This window comes from Larimichthys crocea, chromosome XII, assembly GCF_000972845.2.
Source record: "Larimichthys crocea isolate SSNF chromosome XII, L_crocea_2.0, whole genome shotgun sequence".
Taxonomy (NCBI): domain Eukaryota; kingdom Metazoa; phylum Chordata; class Actinopteri; family Sciaenidae; genus Larimichthys; species Larimichthys crocea.
In genome coordinates, this window is record NC_040022.1 from 3,036,461 (window position 1) to 3,058,973 (window position 22,513).

Consider the following 22,513-nt stretch of genomic DNA (forward strand, 5'->3'; position numbering starts at 1 on the left):
CGATATTAAAGTCATGTGACTTTCTGTTTCAGAGTATGCAGGTAAAGACGAGCTCTGATGGAGCCTCGAGTTCTGTCTGAAGGTTACTCACACAAACAACAAACTCACCATCAAATAAAAACACTTTCATACTTTTCACCAAAATAAATAATGAATAATAAATAAATGAATTTAAAATGTTTACACAGAGCGCACTGAATGGACTAAGAAAAGGTTCCTTTGAGAACGACAAATGTTCCCCTGTGGGACCATCACTGTGGAGAACTACTCTTTATTTTTAAGGGTGTTCACGCTCAGAAAAGAGTTCTTGACTCTGGAGAACTTATTAATCCTTAAGGTTCTCTGGAGAACTAAAAAAGAAGAGTTCTTTAAGTCACCTTTGGTGCTTTAAAGAACCTTTTTTCCCTTTTTAAAAGGTTCTTTGTTAAACTGATTACTGGTTCTTTAAGTTGACCCTTTGTAGCAGCTGGTTCTTTGGAGAACCAACAGGTAGAAGGTTCCTTGCAGAACCGAAAAATGTTCCCCTGTGGGAACATCACTGAGGAGAACTACTCTTTATGTTTTTCTTGATAAGTTCTTTTGAGAACTTTTTAATCAAAGTGCCAAAAAAAAAACCAGTTCTTTAAGTCACGATTGCAACACTTGTGATGCTTTAAGGAACCTTTTTTTGCTGGTTCTTTAAGTTGACCCTTTGTAGCAGCTGATTCTTTGGAGAACCAAAAAAAAGGTTCCTCTGTGGTGTCTCTGTGACCAACTGGAAGCTTTATTTTTAAGAGTGTGTGACAGGCTGATGTCTGACAGCAGAGGAAGGATGAGTCCTGCCCCCTCCGCCTGGTGGAGTCTGGGCGGAGTTCCTCCATCCACTTGCATCAGGTTGCTCATCTTACAGCGTCCTGGTTCAGTTACTCGCCTCGCAGCAGCTGCAGCCTCGATGGTGAGATAATGACTGAAGCTTCACGCTGTCTTCCACATCTCACCTGTTTTCTCTGTTAACTCACTCACGCTGTTTCCGTCCTTTCATCCAGGCCAAGTACCTGACACAGGATCAGATCAACGGTAAGACACACACACACACACACACACACACACACACACACACACTGCTGCAGAGAGCGTGAACACATCAGAACTCTTCAGACTCAGTGTGACATTATTTCAGTTCACTGAGCTCCAATCAGGACAAAGCAGCAGAGTCCGACCCGCTGACCAAACACAAAGTCTGTCTGAGCTCGTTAACGAGCTCACATCAAACTCACGTTAACGAGTTTTCTGTTCTTCACTCAAGTTTATCGAATGTGTTCAACAATGATTCAGTTTAAAGATATATCGTCATATGTGTCTGAATCCTGCATAACTTTAAGCCTTAATATAATGTGAACAGGTGAGTTGTATATAAATTCACCCTCAGTACAGTTGTCATGAACGGGGAAATTAGCTACAGAGACCAAAACTGTTTTTTGTACCAGGCTGTAAACATGTTTATTTCTGCTGTGAAGTTGGACATTTGGACATGGGGACTTATGGAGACTGACTCACTTCTGGAGCCAGCCTCAGGTGGACGTTAGAGGAACTGCAGCTTGTGTCTTCACTTCAAAATTTGAATCTAAATTAAAATTAATTATTTGTTTTTTTTTTAAGCTGAGATCATCAGGACAGTCAGACAAACTGTCCTGATGATCTCAGATCAGTGTCGTTGAATTTAAAGAATGATAGTTGAGAAGTTTTCTCAGTGACCTTCTTATTTATTCATTACATTACTGTAATCTGATTACATCTCTGTGCTGAAGCACATCTCTGTTCACAGTTCAACTTTTACTACGAGCAGAGAAGAAGAAAACAGGTCGAGTCACTTCCTGTTTGACTTTGTGTGCGCGTGTGTGTGTGTGTGTGTGTACGTGTGTGTGTGTGTGTGTGTGTGTGTGTGTGTGTGTGCGTGTGTGTGTGTGTGTGTGTGTGTGTCAGACTTTAAGGAGTGTTTCTCGCTGTACGACCGGCAGCGTAAAGGAAAGATTGAAGCCAAAGAGCTGATCACAGTAATGCGATGCCTCGGGTCAAACCCCACCCCCTCTGAGGTCCAACGACACCTGCTGAGCCACAGCATAGGTACCTGTCTCACCTGTCTGTCTGTCTGTCTGTCTGTGTCTGGATTATGGACTGATTTCTGGACAGGTACACACCACAAAGTGACAGCCATTTAAATATAATGCGTGATAAGGGTTTTAGACAGTCTGCGGGGACGTCACGGAGACTACGTCCAGGTTTTAGACAGTCTGCGGGGACGTCACAGAGACTACGTCCAGGTTTTAGACAGTCTGTGGGGACGTCTCAGAGACTACATCCAGGTTTTAGACAGTCTGCGGGGACGTCACAGAGACTACGTCCAGGTTTTAGACAGTCTGCGGGGACGTCACGGAGACTACGTCCAGGTTTTTAGACAGTCCTGTGGGGACGTCCACGAGACACGTCCAGGTTTTAGACAGTCCTGTGGGAACTACAGAGACTACGTCCAGTTTTTTAGACAGTCCCTTCGGGGACGTCACGGAGACTACGTCCAGGTTTTAGACGTGACGTCAAGAGTCCTATGAGACAGTGTGGGAGTCACGAGACTACGTTCCAGTTTTAGACAGTACCGGGTGACGTCACGAGACTACGTCCAGGTTTTAGACAGTCTGTGGGGACGTCACAGAGACTACGTCCAGGTTTTAGAACAGTCGCTGGGGACGTCACGGAGACTACTGCCAGTTTTAGACAGTCTGTGGGGACGTCACAGAGACTACGTCCAGGTTTTAGACAGTCTGCGGGGACGTCACGGAGACTACGTCCAGGTTTAAGACAGTCTGGGGGACGTCACAGAGACTACGTCCAGGTTTTAGACAGTCTGCGGGGACGTCACGGAGACTACGTCCAGGTTTTTAGACAGTCTGCGGGGACGTCACGGAGACTACTTCCAGGTTTAGACAGTCTGCGGGGACTCCACAGAGACACGTCCAGGTTTTAGACAGTCTGCGGGGACGTCTACGGAGACTACGTCCAGGGTTTTAGACAGTCTGCTGGGGACGTCACGGAGACTACGTCCAGGTTTAGACAGTCTGCGGGGAACGTCACGGAGACCTACGTCCAGGTTTTAGACGTCGGGGAGTCTCGCGGGGACGTCCACGAGAGACTGATGCAATGAAAATCAGACAACACGAACAGCAGGGAGCGTTCACCTCCTCACAGCTCATCTGATCTCCCCGTCTCCTCCTTGCAGTTGTGGGTGGAAACTGGACTTCTCCACCCTCCTTAGCATCCTGCACCGGGCAGCTCCAGCAGGAGGCGCCAGGGAGCGAGATCCGGAGGCGGCGAAGGATGGCTGACAAGGAGCGGAAAGGCTTCATCTGGCCTCTGAGCTGAGAGCCCGTGACGGGGCGGGCAGAGAAACTGACGGACAGAGAAGGTGACGACACTTTAACGTTATCGATTTCCTGCAAAGCATGGGTAGATGTGAGGAAAAGCCTGCAAGCGCGGAATTGCAATCTCACGAGGTTGCTCTCTCTTCTCACTCTTTCTTATCACTCCTCTCCAGCTCTCTCCTCCTCTCTTTCTGCATGCTGTCTTGCCTCATTGCTTTTCCCTTCCCTCTCATTCTCTCTCTTCTTCTCCTCTTCTCTTATCTTCTCCTCCTCCCCTCTCTCTCCTCTTCCTCCTCCTTTCCCTCCCATCTTCCCTCTTCTCTCTCCTCCTCTCTCCTCTCCTCCTCCTCTCTTCTTCTCTCTCCTCCTCCTCCTCTTCCTACTTCTCTCCTCCTCTCCTGTCTTCTCCTCCTCCCTCCTCTCTTCATCCTCTCCGCCTCTTCCTTTTCTCTCTCCCTCCTCTCTCCTCCTCCGCTTCTACTCTCCTCCTCTCCTCCTCGTCCTCTTCTTCTTCTTCTCCTCCTCCTCCTCTCCTCCTTGTCCTCTTCTTCTCCTCCTCCTCCTCATCTCCTCCTCCTCCTCTCCTCCTCCTCTTCTTCTTCTCCTCCTCCTCTGAGGTTCAAACACTGATTAAGCTTTGATTGACAGCTGTGTCTCTGTCCTCAGTGGACGAGCTGCTGAAGGAGGCGGGCGTTGGACCTGATGGGCGGGTCCACTGTGAGAAGTTTGCTAAAGCGGTGACACGCCCCTCTGCAAGGCGCTGACATCACGATGACATCACGGTGACATCATCACTGCTGCTTTTCATCACATGAAGTGAAATTTGAAATGTCATGATGTCACTTCCTGTTTTACCAGCGAGAAGGCGTTTCATTGGATGTAAAAAACTGTTTTGCTTTCTCTGATTCCCGAATCATGACGAGCTAACGACCTTTAACAGTGACGTGTTTGAATTAAACGGCGTTCTGAAGCATCACGTGTTTGAAATAAACGGCGTTCTGAAGCATCACGTGTTTGAATTAAACGGCGTTCTGAAGCATCACGTGTTTGAAATAAACAGCGTTCTGAAGCATCACGTGTTTGAATTAAACGGCGTTCTGAAGCATCACGTGTCGTCGTGTTTGAATTAAACGGCGTTCTGAAGCATCACGTGTCACCGCCTCCTCGGGCCTGTTGCTGTTTCTCTTTGTAGTCATGTCGTCTTCCTGCCTGCCGCCATGTTTACTCTGCAAACACAGTGTGGAACATTTAATGAAGGTCGATTCTTTAGGTCATTTCCTGTCAGCGCGATGGAAAACCTGCAACCTGCTGCAGAGACGGAAACACCGGAACCTTCCTGTCCTGACTCACTGACACGTCTCTTACATTGACAGACGCTGGAGGACAGCGTGTCCGTCTGAATGTCTCCGTCTGTCAGATGTTCAGTGCTCCTGCAGCTCTTCATTAGTATTCACACTGACTCACACTTCAGCTCGTCCAGTCTGACCTCGTTAACGCTGATTAACGCTCCAACGGAGCTCGTCCACGTCTTACACCGCCTCACGGAATAACTACAACTCACTGAATCAACCTGGACGTAGTCTCCGTGACGTCCCCGCAGACTGTCTAAAACCTGGACGTAGTCTCCGTGACGTCCCCGCAGACTGTCTAAAACCTGGACATAGTCTCCGTTACGTCCCTGCAGACTGTCTAAAACCTGGATGTAGTCTCCGTGACGTCCCTGCAGACTGGACGTAGTCTCCGTGACGTCCTCGCAGACTGTCTAAAACCTGGACGTAGTCTCCGTGACGTCCCTGCAGACTGTCTAAAACCTGGATGTAGTCTCCGTGACGTCCCCGCAGACTGTCTAAAACCTGGATGTAGTCTCCGTGACGTCCCCGCAGACTGTCTAAAACCTGGACATAGTCTCCGTGACGTCCCTGCAGACTGTCTAAAACCTGGACGTAGTCTCCGTGACGTCCTTGCAGACTGTCTAAAACCTGGACGTAGTCTCCGTGACGTCCCCGCAGACTGTCTAAAACCTGGACGTAGTCTCTGAGACGAGGTGTGAATAAAACATTAAATATTTCAGGACGAACAAATTGAATAAACTTTCTCATTAACTCATTTTAATTAAAGTGTTTTTCTACGGAAGCCCTAAAAGGCCATACATACATACATACATTTTATTCCACCTGTTTTCCTGTGATAACGAGATAATTAATTCGAGATCTCAAAAAAAAAAAAAAAACTACATGCATTTGCCGTACATTCTGTAATACGGGCGCACTTGATTTAACACACTGGACTATCGTTTTGTTTTCTCAAGATCTCGAATGAATTATCTCGTTATCACGGGAAAACGGGTGGAATAAAATGAATGTATGTATGTATGTATGACCCTTTAGGGCTTCCATAGTTTTCACATCTTGAGATAATTAAATTAAAGTAATTTTCCCATCATGCATTGCCAAAATCTTTGGTCTCCTCCTTCAGTCTCAGCGTTGCGTTCGAGGACCCTGCAGAGTCTCAGGCAGCATGTTGGTTTTAACGAACATTTGACTTCATGGCTCTGATTAAAAGTCTCTGGGGTCTCATCATTGTACCTGCAGGACAGAATACACGGTCATGACTGAAAGGTGGTGTCAGCTCTGCACCATCAGCTGATGATGTTCAACATTTCCATGATGTGAACCCGTGTGAAGGATCTGATCCGAGGCGTGTCTCCACGCTTGGAAACTGTGGAAACAAACGATTCACTTTACTTTTAATCTGCCACACGTGTCTTCAGATTAGATCATGTTTGTTACGTTACATTGAGTTATAACGTTATGTTGCTCTAGAGGAATTGATGCTAACTGGATCGTGGAGCCGTGCTCGTCATGAACGATGTCAGACTCATGGAGCCAAAAAGTTTCATGTTCAAAACATTCGTGACTTCCTGCTCAGGTCAGATCAGATGATTCGATGCTGCGTCTGCTGAAGACTTTCCAAAAAGGAACGTTTGAATGAAAACACATCTGCATGTTTCAGTCTGAACATTTCAGCCTGCAGGGGGCGCCGTCAGAGGCCGGCAGACGTGATGAAGATGAAGATGATGATGATGATGAAGATGATGATGTGAGTTTAAGTGTCAGTTCACACTGTGTGTTAACCAGCACAGACTGACCTCATTAAACCTCCACACACTGTGTGTGTGTGTGTGTGTGTGTGTGTGTGTTTATGTGATGAAACATTCATGGAGCCTCGAACAAAGTCCAGCTCGGTGTTTATCGTCCGGACGCGCTGTCCTCTGTTTGGATGATGAATATTATATTTGATAAGTGCTTTCTAAATAAACACGCTCCACGCTCCTTCTGGCTTCTTCATAAGCTCCAGTCCAAACACTGTGACTGACTCTGACCGGCTGGACGAAGCCGCCTCATGTCTATAAACACACAGCAGCAGACTGTTACAGTGTCTGTGAAGTGAAGCTGCAGTTCCTCTAACGTCCACCTGAGGCTGGCTCCAGAAGTGAGTCAGTCTCCATAAGTCCCCATGTCCAAATGTCCAACTTCACAGCAGAAATAAACATGTTTACAGCCTGGTACAAAAAACAGTTTTGGTCTCTGTAGCTAATTTCCCCGTTCATGACAACTGTACTGAGGGTGAATTTATATACAACTCACCTGTTCACATTATATTAAGGCTTAAAGTTATGCAGGATTTGATTGACAGGTGGGCGTGGTCACAGGTGGTTTCGGTCAGCTGATGATCCACGTGTAGCCTGGAGCAGGAAGGAGAGGCGTGATGTCACACAAACGGAGAATGTGGCAGCAAACAAACGTTTGTGTGAGCGCACTGAAGAGTTTATGAAGTGAAACATTTGTGTCCTCCAGCTGACCTGCACACTGGGAACGTGTCCACATGACCAGATCACTGGACACGCGTGTGGAGGCGTGACGGAGAAACACGTGACAGTTCATGTCCAGAAACCTGAAGATGTTTAAGATTGTTCATCCACAGGAAACTTTCAGATCTTTAAGAATTTAAAATGATTTAATCACAAAAACTCCATATTTAATATTTTAGATCTGTCTGATTTGTGATTTTCTTTTTTAAACTAAAAACTATTTGAAATGTTCAGTTCAATTATTATTCAATAAACTGGAATATTGATAAAAAAGAATTTCTGATTCTTGATGTTTAGTTTTTAAATTAATAAACACGGTCAAACTTTTCCTAACATTACGGTAAAAAGATGTTTTTACTTGATTTGAAAAGAAACATATGACTGTAGTTTGTTATTTAATATTACAGTGTTTTACGGTAAACAACAGTCTCCAGTATCAAACTTGATTCTACATGAATGTCTTTAAAATGTGAAAAACAAACATATTTCATTCAGTCTTTTATGTTTTTGTGGTTTGACTGTAAAAATGTACAAACTTGTTTTTAATCCAAAGATCATTAAAATCAACTTTACGTCTCTGGAATAAACTCAAAAATAAAATCAGTTTGTCTCCAACATTTCAACACACAAACACACACACACACACTGAAGTCCCTGAACGCACCACAGCGGATCTGAACACAGATTTTATTTTATTTATTTTTTTTACATTCAAAGCTTCAACATGTTACAGCAGCCACGAGAAACGTCAACAACACTCCACAGATGAAGTTTGAAGCAGCAGACACCCACCCGAGCACCTCCATCACCTCCATCACCTCCATCAGCCCTGCAGTGAGCGGGTTCCTCTGCGTAAAATCCGCACAGAGAGCGCCAAGCAGCTCTGAATGAACACGAGTCTCAAGTCCATTTATAGTCAAGAAAAGTGTGTGTGTGAGTGTGTGTGTGTGTGTGTGTGTGAGAGTGTGTGTGTGTGTGTGTGTGTGTGTGAGTGTGTGAGTGTGTGTGTTTGTGTGTGTGTGTGATCAGGACAAACAGCTGGATGTTTGTGCGTCTTTACGCACAGCCAGCTGCGCTTTTTACGCGCGAAAATATTATAAAATCCGTCAAAAAAAAAACAAAAAAACAAACACCCCGGAGTGTGTGTGTGTGTGTGTGTGTGTGTGTGTGTGTGTGTGTGTGTGTGTGTGTGTGTGTCCGGGTCTCTGTGGTGGATCCGGTACCGGCTCCAGAAGCCCTTGTCAAAACTAAAACATGAGACCGGGTGCGGACTCTGGGTCCTCGGTCCTGTCCGGTCCGGTTCACCTCTGCAGCGCCTCGGTGTCGCACTGATCCGTCAGAACCGACAGTCTGCAGTTCTCCGTCTCCACGTTGTTGAGCGGGATCACGACCTGAGAGTCGTCCGGTTCCGCCCTCACGGTCCCGGAGAACGGCCTCAGCGGGCACGTGTTGGTTCCGGTCGGGGAGGAAATCCTCCAGAACAGATCCTTCATCTTCTTCCTGAACTCCCGGCGCATCAGGCAGTACAGAACCGGGTTCAGGCAGCTGTTGGTGTGCGCCAGGCACACCGTCACCGGGTGGATGTACGTGTGCACCATGTAGTACGTCTTGTCCCAGTTGACCACGTTGAACTTGACCAGCACGCCCCAGAACGTGATGGCGTGGTTCGGCATCCAGCAGATGAAGAAGGACAGAACCACGATGGTGACGGAGCGCGTGACCCGGGACCGCCGCTTCACCTGGTTGTTGTTCATGCTGCGCAGGCGCACGAAGCGCAGCAGCAGCAGGTAGCACACGGTGACGATGAGCATGGGGAACACGAAGGCCACCAGGATCTTCTGCAGGTGGTACAGCGCCAGCCACGACTGCCCGTCCGGGAAGCCCAGCAGGCACAGCCGCTCCCCGGCCACGCTCTTCACCGTGGAGAAGATCGCCGTGGGCAGAGACGCCACGGTGGCGGACACCCAGAGCCCGGCGATCACCCAGCGCACCGGGCACACCCGCCGCCGGGTCCGGTCCTTCAGCGCCGACGCCACGGACCAGTACCGGGTGACGCTCATGGCGGTGAGGAAGAAGACGCTGGCGTACATGTTCATCACCGTCACCGACAGGATGATCTTACACATGGCGTTTCCGAACGGCCAGCTGAAGTCCAGAGCCGTGTCCACCGCCCAGAACGGCAGCGTGAGCACGAACTGGAAGTCCGTGACGGCCAGGTTGAGGATGAACAGGTTGATGCTGGAGCGTTTCTTCCGGCCGCGGCGCACCTTCATCAGGAAGAACACCAGCAGGTTCCCGACGAGCCCGGCGGCGCACACCACCGAGTACACGATGGAGATGAGGATGCGCAGAGTCGGTGATCCGTCCGCCGGCACGTCGATGTCATCCAGGCTGCTGAAGCGGTCCTGTCCCGCAGAGCCGGACCGGTTCCCCCCCAAAGACGTGATGTTGTGGTTCCACTGCTCCGCCATCCTCTCCGGTAACATGCCCGAGCCGAGTCCCGCAGGGCGCATCACCTCCTGCGCTCCCGGAGAGAAGAAGCTCCCAGCGCGGGGTGGATGTGCGCGCAGGTCCCGCAGCTCATGGTGCGGTGCGTGTTCTCTCTGTGCTGCCCGCACCGGGCACCGCGCGCGTCCGGAGTGCAGCAGCTCTGACTGTCCGTGCGCGCGCAGCAGGCTTTATTTGCTGCTGGTGCACGAGGAGGCGCGTGCTCGACAGAGAGCGGGGACTGGCGTGTCGTAGAGAGAGAGACAGAGGGCGGGACACGGCCGGACCGAGAAGATCCGGGGCCGGAGGAGGACGACCCGTCCCCGGGACAAGCTCCAGAAGACAAAGACTGTTTTTAATCTTTGATGAACTTTAACACACAAGCAATTAATTAACCCTCCAAAGACTAAGACTGTCTCCGTGACGTCCCCGCAGACCGTCTAAAACCTGGACGTAGTCTCCGTGACGTCCCCGCAGACTGTTTAAAACCTGGACGTAGTCTCTGTGACGTCCCCGCAGACTGTCTAAAACCTGGACGTAGTCTCCGTGACTTGATTTAACAGCAGTTTGTCTCACAGCTGTCTCAGTAATGTCTGTCCTGCAGTGACGTCAACCTGCAGCCGTTTAATCACCTTTATGGACAAAAGTTGGACATTTTCCAGCTCCGGAGCATCGGATCAAGCTGACCCTTCAAAATAAAACATTCCCACATGAAGGGCACACAGAGCGATGACATCGTCACCAACACAGATGAAGGTAAACGAGCTTTAACGAGGCAGGTAATGAACCTGCACGTTCAACCTGTTTGTCTGAGCGATGAGCAGCTTCATCAGGATGAACTCAGGAAGTGAATAAGTGAATTACCTGACGGAGGTTCACCACGGAGACGACGGCCCGGCAGCCAGATGGCCACAGCAAAGTTTTTCCCATCATCCTCCTCTCTGAACCAGCTGGTTGTCCCTGTGACCGACCCGTGGGGACAAACGTAAAGTTTGAGACACAGCAAACATCTTCATGTAAAGTTTGTTTACAGCTAGCTGCTAACATTTTCATTAGCTTGGATGCTAAGCTAACATTAGCTAATGTTATGATTTTTTTTTTTGTCCAACACTTAAAAAATAATTTAGACTTCACTTACCTTTGACTCACCTGTTCTTTGGTCCCTCGATGGTCGTCTTTGTTGAAATCGGAGAAATTCGACGGAAATTCACGACGAGAAACGAACGCAACGCAACGGTTTGACGGGTTTGTTTGGTTTTTGAGTTTTAGTGTTTTTGAGTTTTAGTTTAGATTTAGATTTTTAGTTTTGTGTTTTTGTGTGTTTGAGTTTTTGCATACCTCAGGTTGCCGGAGCCGAGGTTCGATCCCACGTCTCCACGTTGGTGGTCGGCGTCCTTCCCCTCTGGACCATCTTCAGTACTGATGAAGAAGAAGAAGAACCAGGATCAGACTGATGGAGGTATCATGCTGAAGATTCTCCTCCATCAGTCCTGATGGAGCTGCTGAAGAACATCTCTGTCCTTCACTTTGTTTGTCTCATCATGTAGAAGGAAAACCACGTCTCCATGTCCTTTTGGACCACATGGTCCACTGCTCCCTGCTCCTCATGTCCTCCTACGTCTTCAGTTGGGTCCAGTGGGGTTCATGTTCAGGGGCAAGAGGGAAACTTTTTACAATCCCCCACAAAGTTGTTGAGTTCGAATCCCGGCTCAGAGCAGCAGAAAGGTCTTTAAATTCCCGGAAGGGTGCATTATCCTGCTCAAAACCCGTGGAGCGTGGATAGTGTTAGGTTTCAGGTTGTTAACATGAAAACCAGTGAAGCTCAGTCGGAGAGAAGCTGGAAAACATTTCCCTGATAAACATTGAAGGTCAAACTGCCGGTCGAAGGGCGTGGGGCAAGCAAACAACTCTGCCCAACCGTCAGATACAACTTCGCTCTGCCAGCGAAGCTAACGCAGCTCTCCTGCGCACTTGACGCTGGTTCCAGTGGGTTCATGTGAGGGCAACAGAATGAACTTTTCACATCCACAAGTTGTGGGTTCGATCCCGCCCAGGCAAGCGTTTTGTTTGGGAGTTTTTTCTTTTGGAAGTGTTATACTAAGGGACACACCGCCACTTTTCTGCTTAATGTTTTTGCATTTCTCTGATATTTTTCACATTTCAACTCCCGCTTCATCCCAGTCGAGGTTTTGCTGTCGTCTTTGTCCACAAGGCTTCATATGACTGTGTGGACGGGCTGTGATGGAAGATGAAGGCTGCGGCTTCAAGACGACAAACAGGAAGCGAGGAGGGTGAGCGAGTCTTCAGAAAGAGACGAGGACGCTGGTGAGGGAGTAATGTGAGCTGCTGCTGCAATGTAGATCCACAAGTTGTGCTGGTTCGAAATCCGCTCCAGAGGCAGAAGGAGAAATGAAGGTTCAGATTCATGAAGCTCTGTTTTCTGCTGTCATTTTTTAATCAGGCTGATTAACAAGGAAAAAAAAACTGCACAGACCTTACAGGACCTCTACAAGACCTCCACCAGATTCACCACAGGACCTCCGACTCACAGACATCCCACCCACAGACCCCACATCCCTTTACAAACCAGGGGGGCCTGCGCTTTAGACACCTCCAAACGCACAGACCTTCGACCGTCAAAATGCCGACCTTTACATACGCCAAACTCACACATTAAGACACCACAGAATCCCCGCAACTCAGACTCCGCGACACCAAGACTCCACCAGAGACTCCAAGATCACCACAGACGCTCCGACAGGACCCTCCACAGATCCACCACGCTCTCCACAGACTCTCCACATACCTCCACAAGGATCTCTCCACAGATCTCCACAGATCTTACCACAGACACTCCACAGATAACCACAGGACTGCAACAAGGGGACCTCCACAGGGGATGTCAACAGTGGATTGGATGATTTGCTGCTGCTCAGTGTTCCCTCGCTGTGTTCACTTGTTGTCGCAGGGAAACAAACAACACGTTTGACTCAGCTCCCAACACTAAAAAAACCAGACTTGTGGACACAAAACACTGTTTGAACCTGAAGTTTTGTGTCTCGTCCTCTGTTTGTCGTGGTTGTTGCCAATGGCGACTCTGCGGGTCCGCTCTATTCCCCCGCAGATTTTCAAGTGGGTCCAAGAGGGGGAGCCGCGTTTTTCAACAGGAACCGGACGCTTACGTCCTCACACACAAAACACACTCGGGCGACCAGAGGAAGAAGATTCAGGATCGCGAGGTCATGCTGAAGCTTCCTGCTGTCTGGTGAGCAGAGCTCTCATTAAATCAAAGTTTTAAGAGGTTCTCATTAAGCTCTCGATGTCTTCATGTCTCATGGGTCAATAAAACTCAAACGAAACCCCAGAAAAAGTTCAGCTGAAACTAATAATTATTTTTATTCTGACTGACTGATTTTATTTGAAGTATTTGATGTCCAGGTTTTAGACAGTCTGCGGGGATGTCACGGAGACTACGTCCAGGTTTTAGACAGTCTGTGGGACGTCACAGAAACTACGTCCAGGTTTTAGACAGTCTGTGGGGACGTCACGGAGACTATGTCCAGGTTTTAGACAGTCTGCGGGGACGTCACGGAGACTACGTCCAGGTTTTAGACAGTCTGCGGGGACGTCACGGAGACTACGTCCAGGTTTTAGACAGTCTGCGGGGACGTCTCAGAGACTACGTCCAGGTTTTAGACAGTCTGCGGGGACGTCTCAGAGACTACGTCCAGGTTTTAGACAGTCAGAGCGAGGAGATCATCTGACAAATCTTTGCTCAGTAATTTGTGTCTGATTATTTCTCAACACAAACTCGTTACAACAAACAGATAAAATCAATGCTTTGTTTAATGACAACGTTTAGGTAACATTTATGTAACGCTCACAAACTCAGTTCTTCAGCTGGTCTCGGCTCCTTGAAGAACCTCCTGAAGGCAGCGAGACCACACATGATGCCGGACAGACGAGAGAGGCGGGGATCGAACCACCGACCCTGTGGTCAGTGGACATCCTGCTTAAATATGTAAGTTCAAACAGGCTTCAACATGAGCTCATAGAAGTTCCTTAACGTCTGTGGTTCTGGTTCTCCGTTAAGAGAGCCTCGAGGTGAGCGTACATCTGAGGTCAGAGACGAGAACAAACCAGAGGGGACGTGAACAGAGCCGGGGATCGAACCACCGACCATCTGTAAACTAACACACCTCTCCTGATGTCAGCATCCTCCAGACGGGCTGTTCTCAGTGATTTGATTGTGACGACCAACAAAACACCTGAAAACACCTGTTTGTGTGTGTGTGTGTGTGTGTGTGTGAACAAAACTTCAAAATAAAACTCAAAAATCAAACAAACCCGTCAAACCGTTGCGTTCATTTCTTGATATCAATTTTTGTCAAATTTTTTCGATGTCAGCACAGACGACCATCGAGGATCAAAGAACAGGTGAGTCCAGGTGAGCCGAAGCTCAGTGAGCTAGCTTCGTCTAAATTATTGAGATTAAGAGCGTCGTCCGTCCTCTCCGTCTCTGTCCAGATGGTGGACCAGATTTCTTTTGTCTTTCCCGACACGTCCTGCTCCTGTCGATTTGGACAGATGGCGTGTGTGTGTGTGTGTGTGTGTGTGTGTGTGTGTGTGAGCCTCAGGCCGGCAGGTGAACCGTCGACTCTTCTTCCCCTCAGGTGGTTTTACCTGGTGGAGTCATGACAGTGTGACAGATCGTCTCTGACAGAAGAAACTTTCTGTGCTGAGAACTCTAAATTCAAACACACAGACATGGTCCCTGAATGCAACGTTTACCTGAGGGAACAAAGCCCCATAATGCAACACTTCAGATCCTGAGAATACAATCAACAAGGTCAACAACACAAGCAGCCAGCTAACAGCAGCTAACATGAGCTAACAGACTGAGCTAACAGACTGAGCTAACATGAGCTAACTGCAGCTAACAGACTGAGCTAACATGAGCTAACAGCAGCTAACATGAGCTAACAGCAGCTAACAAACCAATGTTATTTTAACGTTAGACCAGCAATGGAAGGGAAGGAACCGTTTTAGAGCAGCTGGCCTATGCTAACATTAGCCCCCATTAGATTCCATCAGGTCACCGTTCCATTAATTCTGTTAGCCTCTGTTAGCTCCTGTTAGCCTCTGTTAGCTCCTGTTAGCCTCTTTTAGGTCCTGTTAGCCTCTGTTAGCTCCTGTTAGCCTCTTTTAGCTCCTGTTAGCCTCTGTTAGCTCCTGTTAGCTCTGTAAATGCAGCATCAGTATGATCCGTAAAGATAAACTGTGTTTCTGTGTTTCTGTATCAGGATCATTCAGTTGGCGTTAGCAGGCCCCAGAGTGTTCGTGTGTCGTCTTGTTTCTGGGTCGTGAAGGTTCACTCGTCCTGTTTTCATCTTTATAAAGTCATAAAGTGATAAACAGATAAAGCAGCAGCCACTTCAAGACGGCTGTAAACGTATAAAGACGTAAACAGGCCAACGGTTCATCCTGACATGTCAACACCCAACGCGGACACGCGACCGCGGGTAACCCCGGACACGCCCGTGACATCAGCTGATGTCGTATGAGATAACGGAGGCGGAGTGGATGGACGGGTCCGACAAACACAGAACTTTGACCCAGGAGAGCGACGCTCACGTGAAACCAAAAGTCAACCCGGTCCCTCGCTGCGTCCACGCTGTCGGCCTCCGCCGTTGACAAAATGGCGGCAGAGGAAGCTGCTCGACGAAGAACGTGTTAAATCAAAAGTAACGTTAGCTCTGATGTTAGCCTACCGTTAGCTCACAATTCAGTGTGAAATATCAAAACTAAAGCTCCCTGCGCTGTCCCTTTAAGAAACATCTGAAGGACGCATTACGTGTCCGTAAAAACACGAGATAAAGACGTTACTTCAGTTACACAAGCAGCGTTAACGTTAGCTCCCATTGGCTTCCGTTAGGTACCGTTACCTAGCTCCTGTTAGCCTTTAGCCCTGAACTCTTTTTACAGTAACGTTAGCTCCCAACAGCTAGCTTCTGTTAGCTCCCACAGTCTGAGATAAAGTGTGTTTCTGTACAAACTTCTGCAGTTTGTCTTCACGCACACGTGACGCCGCGTTGTCGCTAAGTGTTTCTGTTGACGGACACGTAACAAAAGAGCAGTCGGCGTTCTTTGTGCGGCGTCTGTTTGTCTGAGCGTGTGCCGAGGCTCTCGGGTCAGGAGCTCGAACTCTGCGTATTGTAAATGACAAAGAAGTGTGTGAGGAGGCTGTTACTGTGCAGCCATGCAGGACCATCAACGCTCCAGCAGTCAGAAGAAAACACATTAGAGAGCAAGAGGACGAACAATGGCTGTTACCCTGCAGCCTTCATCCACAGACAGACTGTGTGACTGAGACACGACGGGACAAAGACAGAAGATTCTTTAAAGATCATTATCATATTCATTAAGTCATGTTTCAACAGAAGTCTCTGATTTTTAACCTTTAATGTCAATAAAATCACTGACCTGTGATCAGGTTCAAACAGCCATTCAAACGTGAGCTTAACGATGCTGAAACGTCACTGTAACGATGCTGTAACGTTGTTGTAACGATGCTGTAACGTTGTTGTAACGATGCTGTAACGTTGTTGTAACGATGCTGTAACGATGTTGTAACGTTGTTGTAACGATGCTGTAACGTTGTTGTAACGTTGTTGTAACAATGCTGTAACGATGTTGTAACGATGCTGTAACGATGCTGTAACGATGCTGTAACGATGTTGTAACGATGCTGTAATGTTGTTGTAACGATGCTGTAACGATGCTGTAACGTTGTTGTAACGATGCTGTAACGATGTTGTAACGTTGTTGTAACGACGCTGTAACGTTGTTGTAATGTTGTTGTAACGATGCTGTAACGTTGTTGTAACGATGCTGTAACGATGCTGTAACGATGTTGTAACGATGTTGTAACGTTGTTGTAACGATGCTGTAATGTTGTTGTAATGTTGTTGTAACGTTGTTGTAACGTTGTTGTAACGATGCTGTAACGTTTAATCGTTACAGCATCGTTACAGCAACACCTGTGACCTCCTGCTGATCCACACTGACCTGTGATCAGGTAAACGGCGTCGTAACGTGAAGTACGTAACGCTTTACGGCACTAAGTCACACAGCACCAGCTGTTTCACTGATTCTGGTGAAACTGGATCAAAGTGTCTAACGGCGGAGACGTCCGCGATGTCTTTGAGCTCTGGAGTTTAACAACGGAAAAAACAACAACAAACTGTTTCTGTGTTTGGGAGACATTCAGAGCCCGGTGGAGACACATATAAATGTATTTATGCAGAGACGCCAGGACGAGGACGAGGACGAGTGTACAAACTGCTGTACGAAGCTAACAACGTACTAACATAACAACAAGCTGAAACCTCTGTGGCTGCTTGGTTGATGAAGCTGAAGTGTCAAAACCTGCAGTTCCTCTAACGTCCACCTGAGGCTGGCTCCAGAAGTGAGTCAGTCTCCATAAGTCCCCATGTCCAAATGTCCAACTTCACAGCAGAAATAAACATGTTTACACCCTGGTACAAAAAACAGTTTTGGTCTCTGTAGCTAATTTCCCCGTTCATGACAACTGTACTCAGCTAACAACAGTCGGTTCAGTTTTGAAACTACTTTAGAAAATATTTTTTTAATTTCTTTATTAATCCCTGCAGGGGAATTGTTTTTGTTACAGCAGCTCCCAAACAGTGAGTGATGAAAAGAGAAGAAAAACTAGACTGATGAACGTTAATGTAACGTTAATATTAGAACATCTGTGGAGTGATAGATGTCGTTAAAAGTCTCATCACTGTTGATTAGTCTGAACTAACTGTTGTATAATGTTAATTAATGTTCCATGTTCTACATCACACACACACACACACGCAGCTTCATCCTGTTTTAATATTAACTTCGTTTGCTGTGATACTGCATATTTTGATATCGATCCGATACCAAGTAAATACGGGCCAGTATCACAGATACCGATACTTTTCAATAAATAAGGTGGACGCTTCGTTGAATTACTAAATCTCAATTAATTGTTTTAGTGTTTTTGTGATGTTTCTTTTTTTATTATTAAATAGTTCAAACCCAGGACAGAATTAGGACAGAGTTTTTAATTAAATAGAAAATGTGCGTCTAAGTCACGTGACGGCGCAACATCGAAACACAAGAGGGGGAGGGGGAGCAAAGTGAGCCCGATCTCACCAGGATAGTATCGATACCGACTTGTTATCGATACTATCGATATTTAAATCAAACCACCCACCACTAGTGGACGGACGTGTCCATCAGTAATGTCCTTTTCTCTGACACGATGAACACCAACAACTGCAGGAAGACTTAAAGAGAGAGTAATCTGTACTCGAGTATTTGTTCTGATTACATTACTCATGATCAAAAACTAGCCAATCATCGACCAGGTCCCCAGCAGCAGACCCAGCTCGTAGCTCGCACAGGAAGTTGGTTCTTATCATTAATCGAGCTGGAAGTCTTAGAGCGTGTTCTCTGATTGGTTCATTGGCCTTAACATCAGTAATTAAAGAAATCATAAATGTCAGCTCATTAATTATTCACAGATCTTCATCACACCTTCTGAGACGTCCCCGCAGACTGTCTCAAACCTGGACATAGTCTCTGTGACTCACAGACTGTCTCAAACCTGGACGTAGTCTCCGTGACGTCACAGACTGTCTAAAACCTGGACGTAGTCTCCGTGACGTCCCCGCAGACTGTCTAAAACCTGGACGTAGTTTTCGTGATGTCCCCGCAGACTGTCTACAACCTGGACGTAGTCTCTGAGACTGTTTCTGTCTGAAGAGTCTTTGGGATTGAATCTCGTCGTAACGTATTGAATCGTGACCCGACTGCGTTGAATCCGGTCATACTGACTCGTGTGGATCTTTACACGCTGCGCACGCCATCTGATAACACGGCGTCACGTTAAAGCCTGAACGCATCGCGGAGGCGCCTCCGCTGCAGCACTAATGAGCAACAGTTTAAAGCTGTCACAAACGGGGCATCAGCTTTCATCCACTGCTCAGGGTAGTTGGCCCCGGTGGGATCTGAACATGTGGCCCTGCTGCAGTCTAAAGCTTTCATTTACAGGCGGGAAAACTGACCCAGTCTGGGGACTCGAGCTCGTTAACCATCCCTCTCCCTCAGCTCCATACTAATGAGTGCTATTCTTTACCGCCTGCCCCCCCAGAGAGGAAGTCCATCCGACTTTAGCAAAAAGACGGTCGACACACCCAGATTCAGACGCATCGCTGACTTCTCACTTTGTTCTCGCAGCTGCAGCTCTCGACAGTCAAACACTTCTGTGACCAAGAAAGATCTTCAGGACTGTCTGAAGACAAGACAGTCCTCAGAACAATCCAAACACGCTCAGCGGTGACTTGTGGTGGATATTCAGGTCATACATGAAGCTCGGCGGGAAGATGGCACAACGATCAGCTGTTTGTCATCAGCTCCTACGTCAGGTTGAAGCTGAGTAACCAGGTGTTCAGATTCTATTGGTTAACGGATCAAAGCAAGGACGGACGCTACGTAAGCAGAACCATGTGGGACGCTACTCAAACAACACGTGTCTAAAACCTGGACGTAGTCTCTGAGACGTCCCCGCGGACTGTCTAAAACCTGGACGTAGCCTCTGAGACGTCCCCGCAGACTGTCTAAAACCTGGACGTGTCTCCGTACGTCCCGCAGGACTGTCTAAAACCTGAGAGTCTCCGTGACGCCCCGCAGACTGTCTAAAACCTGACGTAGCTTGTGACGTCCCCCAGGATGTCTAAAACCTGGACGTAGTCTCCTGACGTTCGTACAGACTGTCTAAACCTGGACGTAGTCTCCGTGACGTCCCCGCAGGACTGTTTAAAACCTGGACGTAGTCTCCGTGACGTCCCCGCAGACTGTCTAAAACCTGGACGTAGTCTCTGTGACGTCCCTGCAGACTGTTTAAAACCTGGACGTAGTCTCCGTGACGTCCCCGCAGACTGTCTAAAACCTGGATGTAGTCTCTGAGTCCCCGCGACTGTCTAAAACCTGGACGTAGTCTCCGTGACGTTACAGACTGTCTAAAACCTGGACGTAGTCTCCGTGACGTCCCCGCAGACTGTCTAAAACCTGGACGTAGTCTTGTGACGTCCCCGCAGACTGTCAAACCCGGATAGTCTCCGGAGTCCTCGCAGACTGTCTAAAACCTGGAAGTAGTCTCTGGGACGTCCCCGCAGACTGTCTAAAACCTGGACGTAGTCTCCGTGACGTCCCGCAGACTGTCTAAAACCTGGACGTAGTCTGAGACGTTCCCCACGACTGTCTAAAACCTGGACGTAGTCTCTGTGACGTCCCCACAACTGTCTAAAAACTGGACGTAGTCTCCGTGACGTCCCCCGCAGACTGTCTAAAACCTGGACGTAGTCTCTGTGACGTCCCCACAGACTGTCTAAAACCTGGACGTAGTCTCCGTGACGTCCCCGCAGACTGTCTAAAAACCGGACGTCGTCTCTGCGTGAGATTGAACAGTGGATGTCATCACTGTCGCTGCCAATGGCGGATCGTCTTGGTTTTCAGTTTCTTTGCATGTGAATGTCTCAGTAATGAGGACGTGTCTCATTTAGTCTTTTGTTTGCTGGTTTGTTCTTCACCTGCAGCTGAAGCTGTGCGTTGTGTTGGCAGGTCGGAGCCGCCGTGAGTAATGATGCCAGCGCAGGAAGCCAATACGCTAAAAACATAGAGATACTAGTGACAATCAGCTGTGTGTGTGTGTGTGTGTGTGTGGTGTGTGTGGAGCGGTTTATATTTGTGCTCATATGCACAGAAATCTGATTCATGTTGACAAATATCTGGCATCCAACCGCTTCAATTTATTTTATTTAAATGAGGAACTCGTGTTCAGCTCGCTTCATTATTCAGAGCTGAGGCCTGTTATCGCTCTCTGACGCTTCATTGGATTTAACCAGCACAGAGTCCGTGAAGCACGAGGAGCTCAGGTGAACGTTTCCTGTTGGTGGGCGTCCCACCAGATCAGGCCCCATACTTTAGGATACTTTTGCCGCCCTTGTGGCGACCATACGATGAATGTGGAGGAGGTCCAACAGTCCATGTCCAATTCTGCTCCAACTCACAGCAGGACAACAAACACATGTTACAGCTGGTACAAACCAACAGCCTTTTGGTACCCTCTGGTACGTCGTTGTTTACGTCCCCCTCTCCTTCTTGATTCTTCGGCGGACGTCAGAGCTACGTCCAGTTTTATTTGATCATTCGCCGTACTCTCGGGGACCCCGTCACCGGAGACTCCGTCCAGGTTCTAGACCAGTCTGCGGGGCAACGTCCGGAGACTACGTCCAGGTTTTAGACAGTTGCGGGGACGTCACGGCAGACTACGTCCAGGTTTTAAGACAGTCTGCGGGGACGTCACGGAGACTACGTCCAGTTTAGACAGTGCTGGGGACGTCACGGAGACTACGTCCAGGTTTTAGACAGTCTGCGGGGACGTCACGAGAGACTACTCCAGGTTTTAGACAGTCTGCGGGGACGTCACGGAGACTACGTCCAGGTTTTAGCAGTCTGCGGGGACGCTCACGGAGACTACGTCAGGTTTTAGACAGTCTGTGGACGTCACGGAGACTACGTCCAGGTTTAGACAGTCTGCGGGGACGTCACAGAGGATACGTCTCAGGTTTTAGACGTCTGCTGGGACGTCACAGACTATGTCCAGGTTTTAGACAGTCTGCGGGGACGTCACAGAGAGACTATGTCCAGGTTTTAGACAGTCTGGGACGTCACGGAGACTACGTCAGGTTTAGACAGTCTGCGGGGACGTCACAGACTACGTCCAGGTTTTAGACACGTCTGCGGGGACGTCACCAGAGGACTATGTCCAGGTTTTTAGACAGGTCTGGGCGTCACGGAGACTACGTCCCGGTTTTCAGAAAGTCTGCGGGGACGTCACAGAGACTCCGTCCAGGTTTAGACCAGTCTGGGGGACGTCACGGAGACTACGTCCAGGTTTTAGACAGTCTGTGGGGACGTCACGGAGACTACGTCCAGGTTTTAGACAGTCTGTGGGGACGTCACGGAGACTACGTCCAGGTTTTAGAACATTTTGTTCCGACACACATTCGTTATATTTTCTGTTTTGCGGCCGACGTTTGTTTCTCATGACTCGCTTCCTCCACGCTGTGTCTTTAAGGTCTTCCTCTATAATGATTCGTGACTCATCAGGTTTCACGAGGACACCGAACACCTGAACAGCAGCCCAACTTCAACACCTGTCGACAGACATGCATCGTGACAGACTGTGGCTCGTCGTGGTGAGCCTGACTCTGGACGTCCTCTAACAGCTGAACACCAGCAGAGTCTTTGATGCTCCATGTGGTTGCAGACAGTTGGACGGAGCAGATGTGGGAAACATCTGGCAGAATGTTCCTCTGATCTTTGTTAGAACTCATAACGAAGCTACTCCACGATGAAGTTCAGCAGTGATCACTCAGAGAGTTTGAAGTTTGTATTTGTAGAATTTAAAGTTCTGGATGAGTTGTCGTTAGCTCGGTCAGCCCAGCTTCTGTATTCCCTGCCTAAAGTCATCAACCATCTCACGACTCCTGCAGATCTATCGAGAACCCTTTCTTCTTATTATTTGTGGTCTGGTGGAGGTCGTGCAGGTTTAGCACCTCCTGGAGGATCCTGGATGTGGTTCTGGGTCTGCCTGGGTCTGGGTCAGAACACCTCCAGAATAGCTCACTTGTATCTGCGATCT

At 48.2% G+C, this 22,513-nt stretch overlaps 2 protein-coding genes across 2 annotated transcripts; one reads left to right on the top strand and one right to left on the bottom strand.

Moving 5' to 3' along the window:
- Positions 1 to 811: 811 nt before the first annotated feature.
- Positions 812 to 4,365, top strand: LOC104936930 (calmodulin-like protein 4). Its single transcript, XM_027284926.1, is given in 7 exon segments — positions 812 to 934; positions 1,026 to 1,056; positions 1,963 to 2,103; positions 2,624 to 2,633; positions 3,251 to 3,299; positions 3,301 to 3,436; positions 4,059 to 4,365. Coding segments are annotated over 7 exon segments (588 nt in total). The 3' UTR covers positions 4,157 to 4,365.
- Positions 4,366 to 7,922: 3,557 nt separating this feature from the next.
- Positions 7,923 to 9,734, bottom strand: rxfp3.3b (relaxin family peptide receptor 3.3b). Its single transcript, XM_010753022.3, has one exon. The coding sequence runs from the start codon at positions 9,732 to 9,734 to the stop codon at positions 8,565 to 8,567; it is 1,170 nt and encodes a 389-aa protein (XP_010751324.3). The 3' UTR covers positions 7,923 to 8,564.
- Positions 9,735 to 22,513: the final 12,779 nt, after the last annotated feature.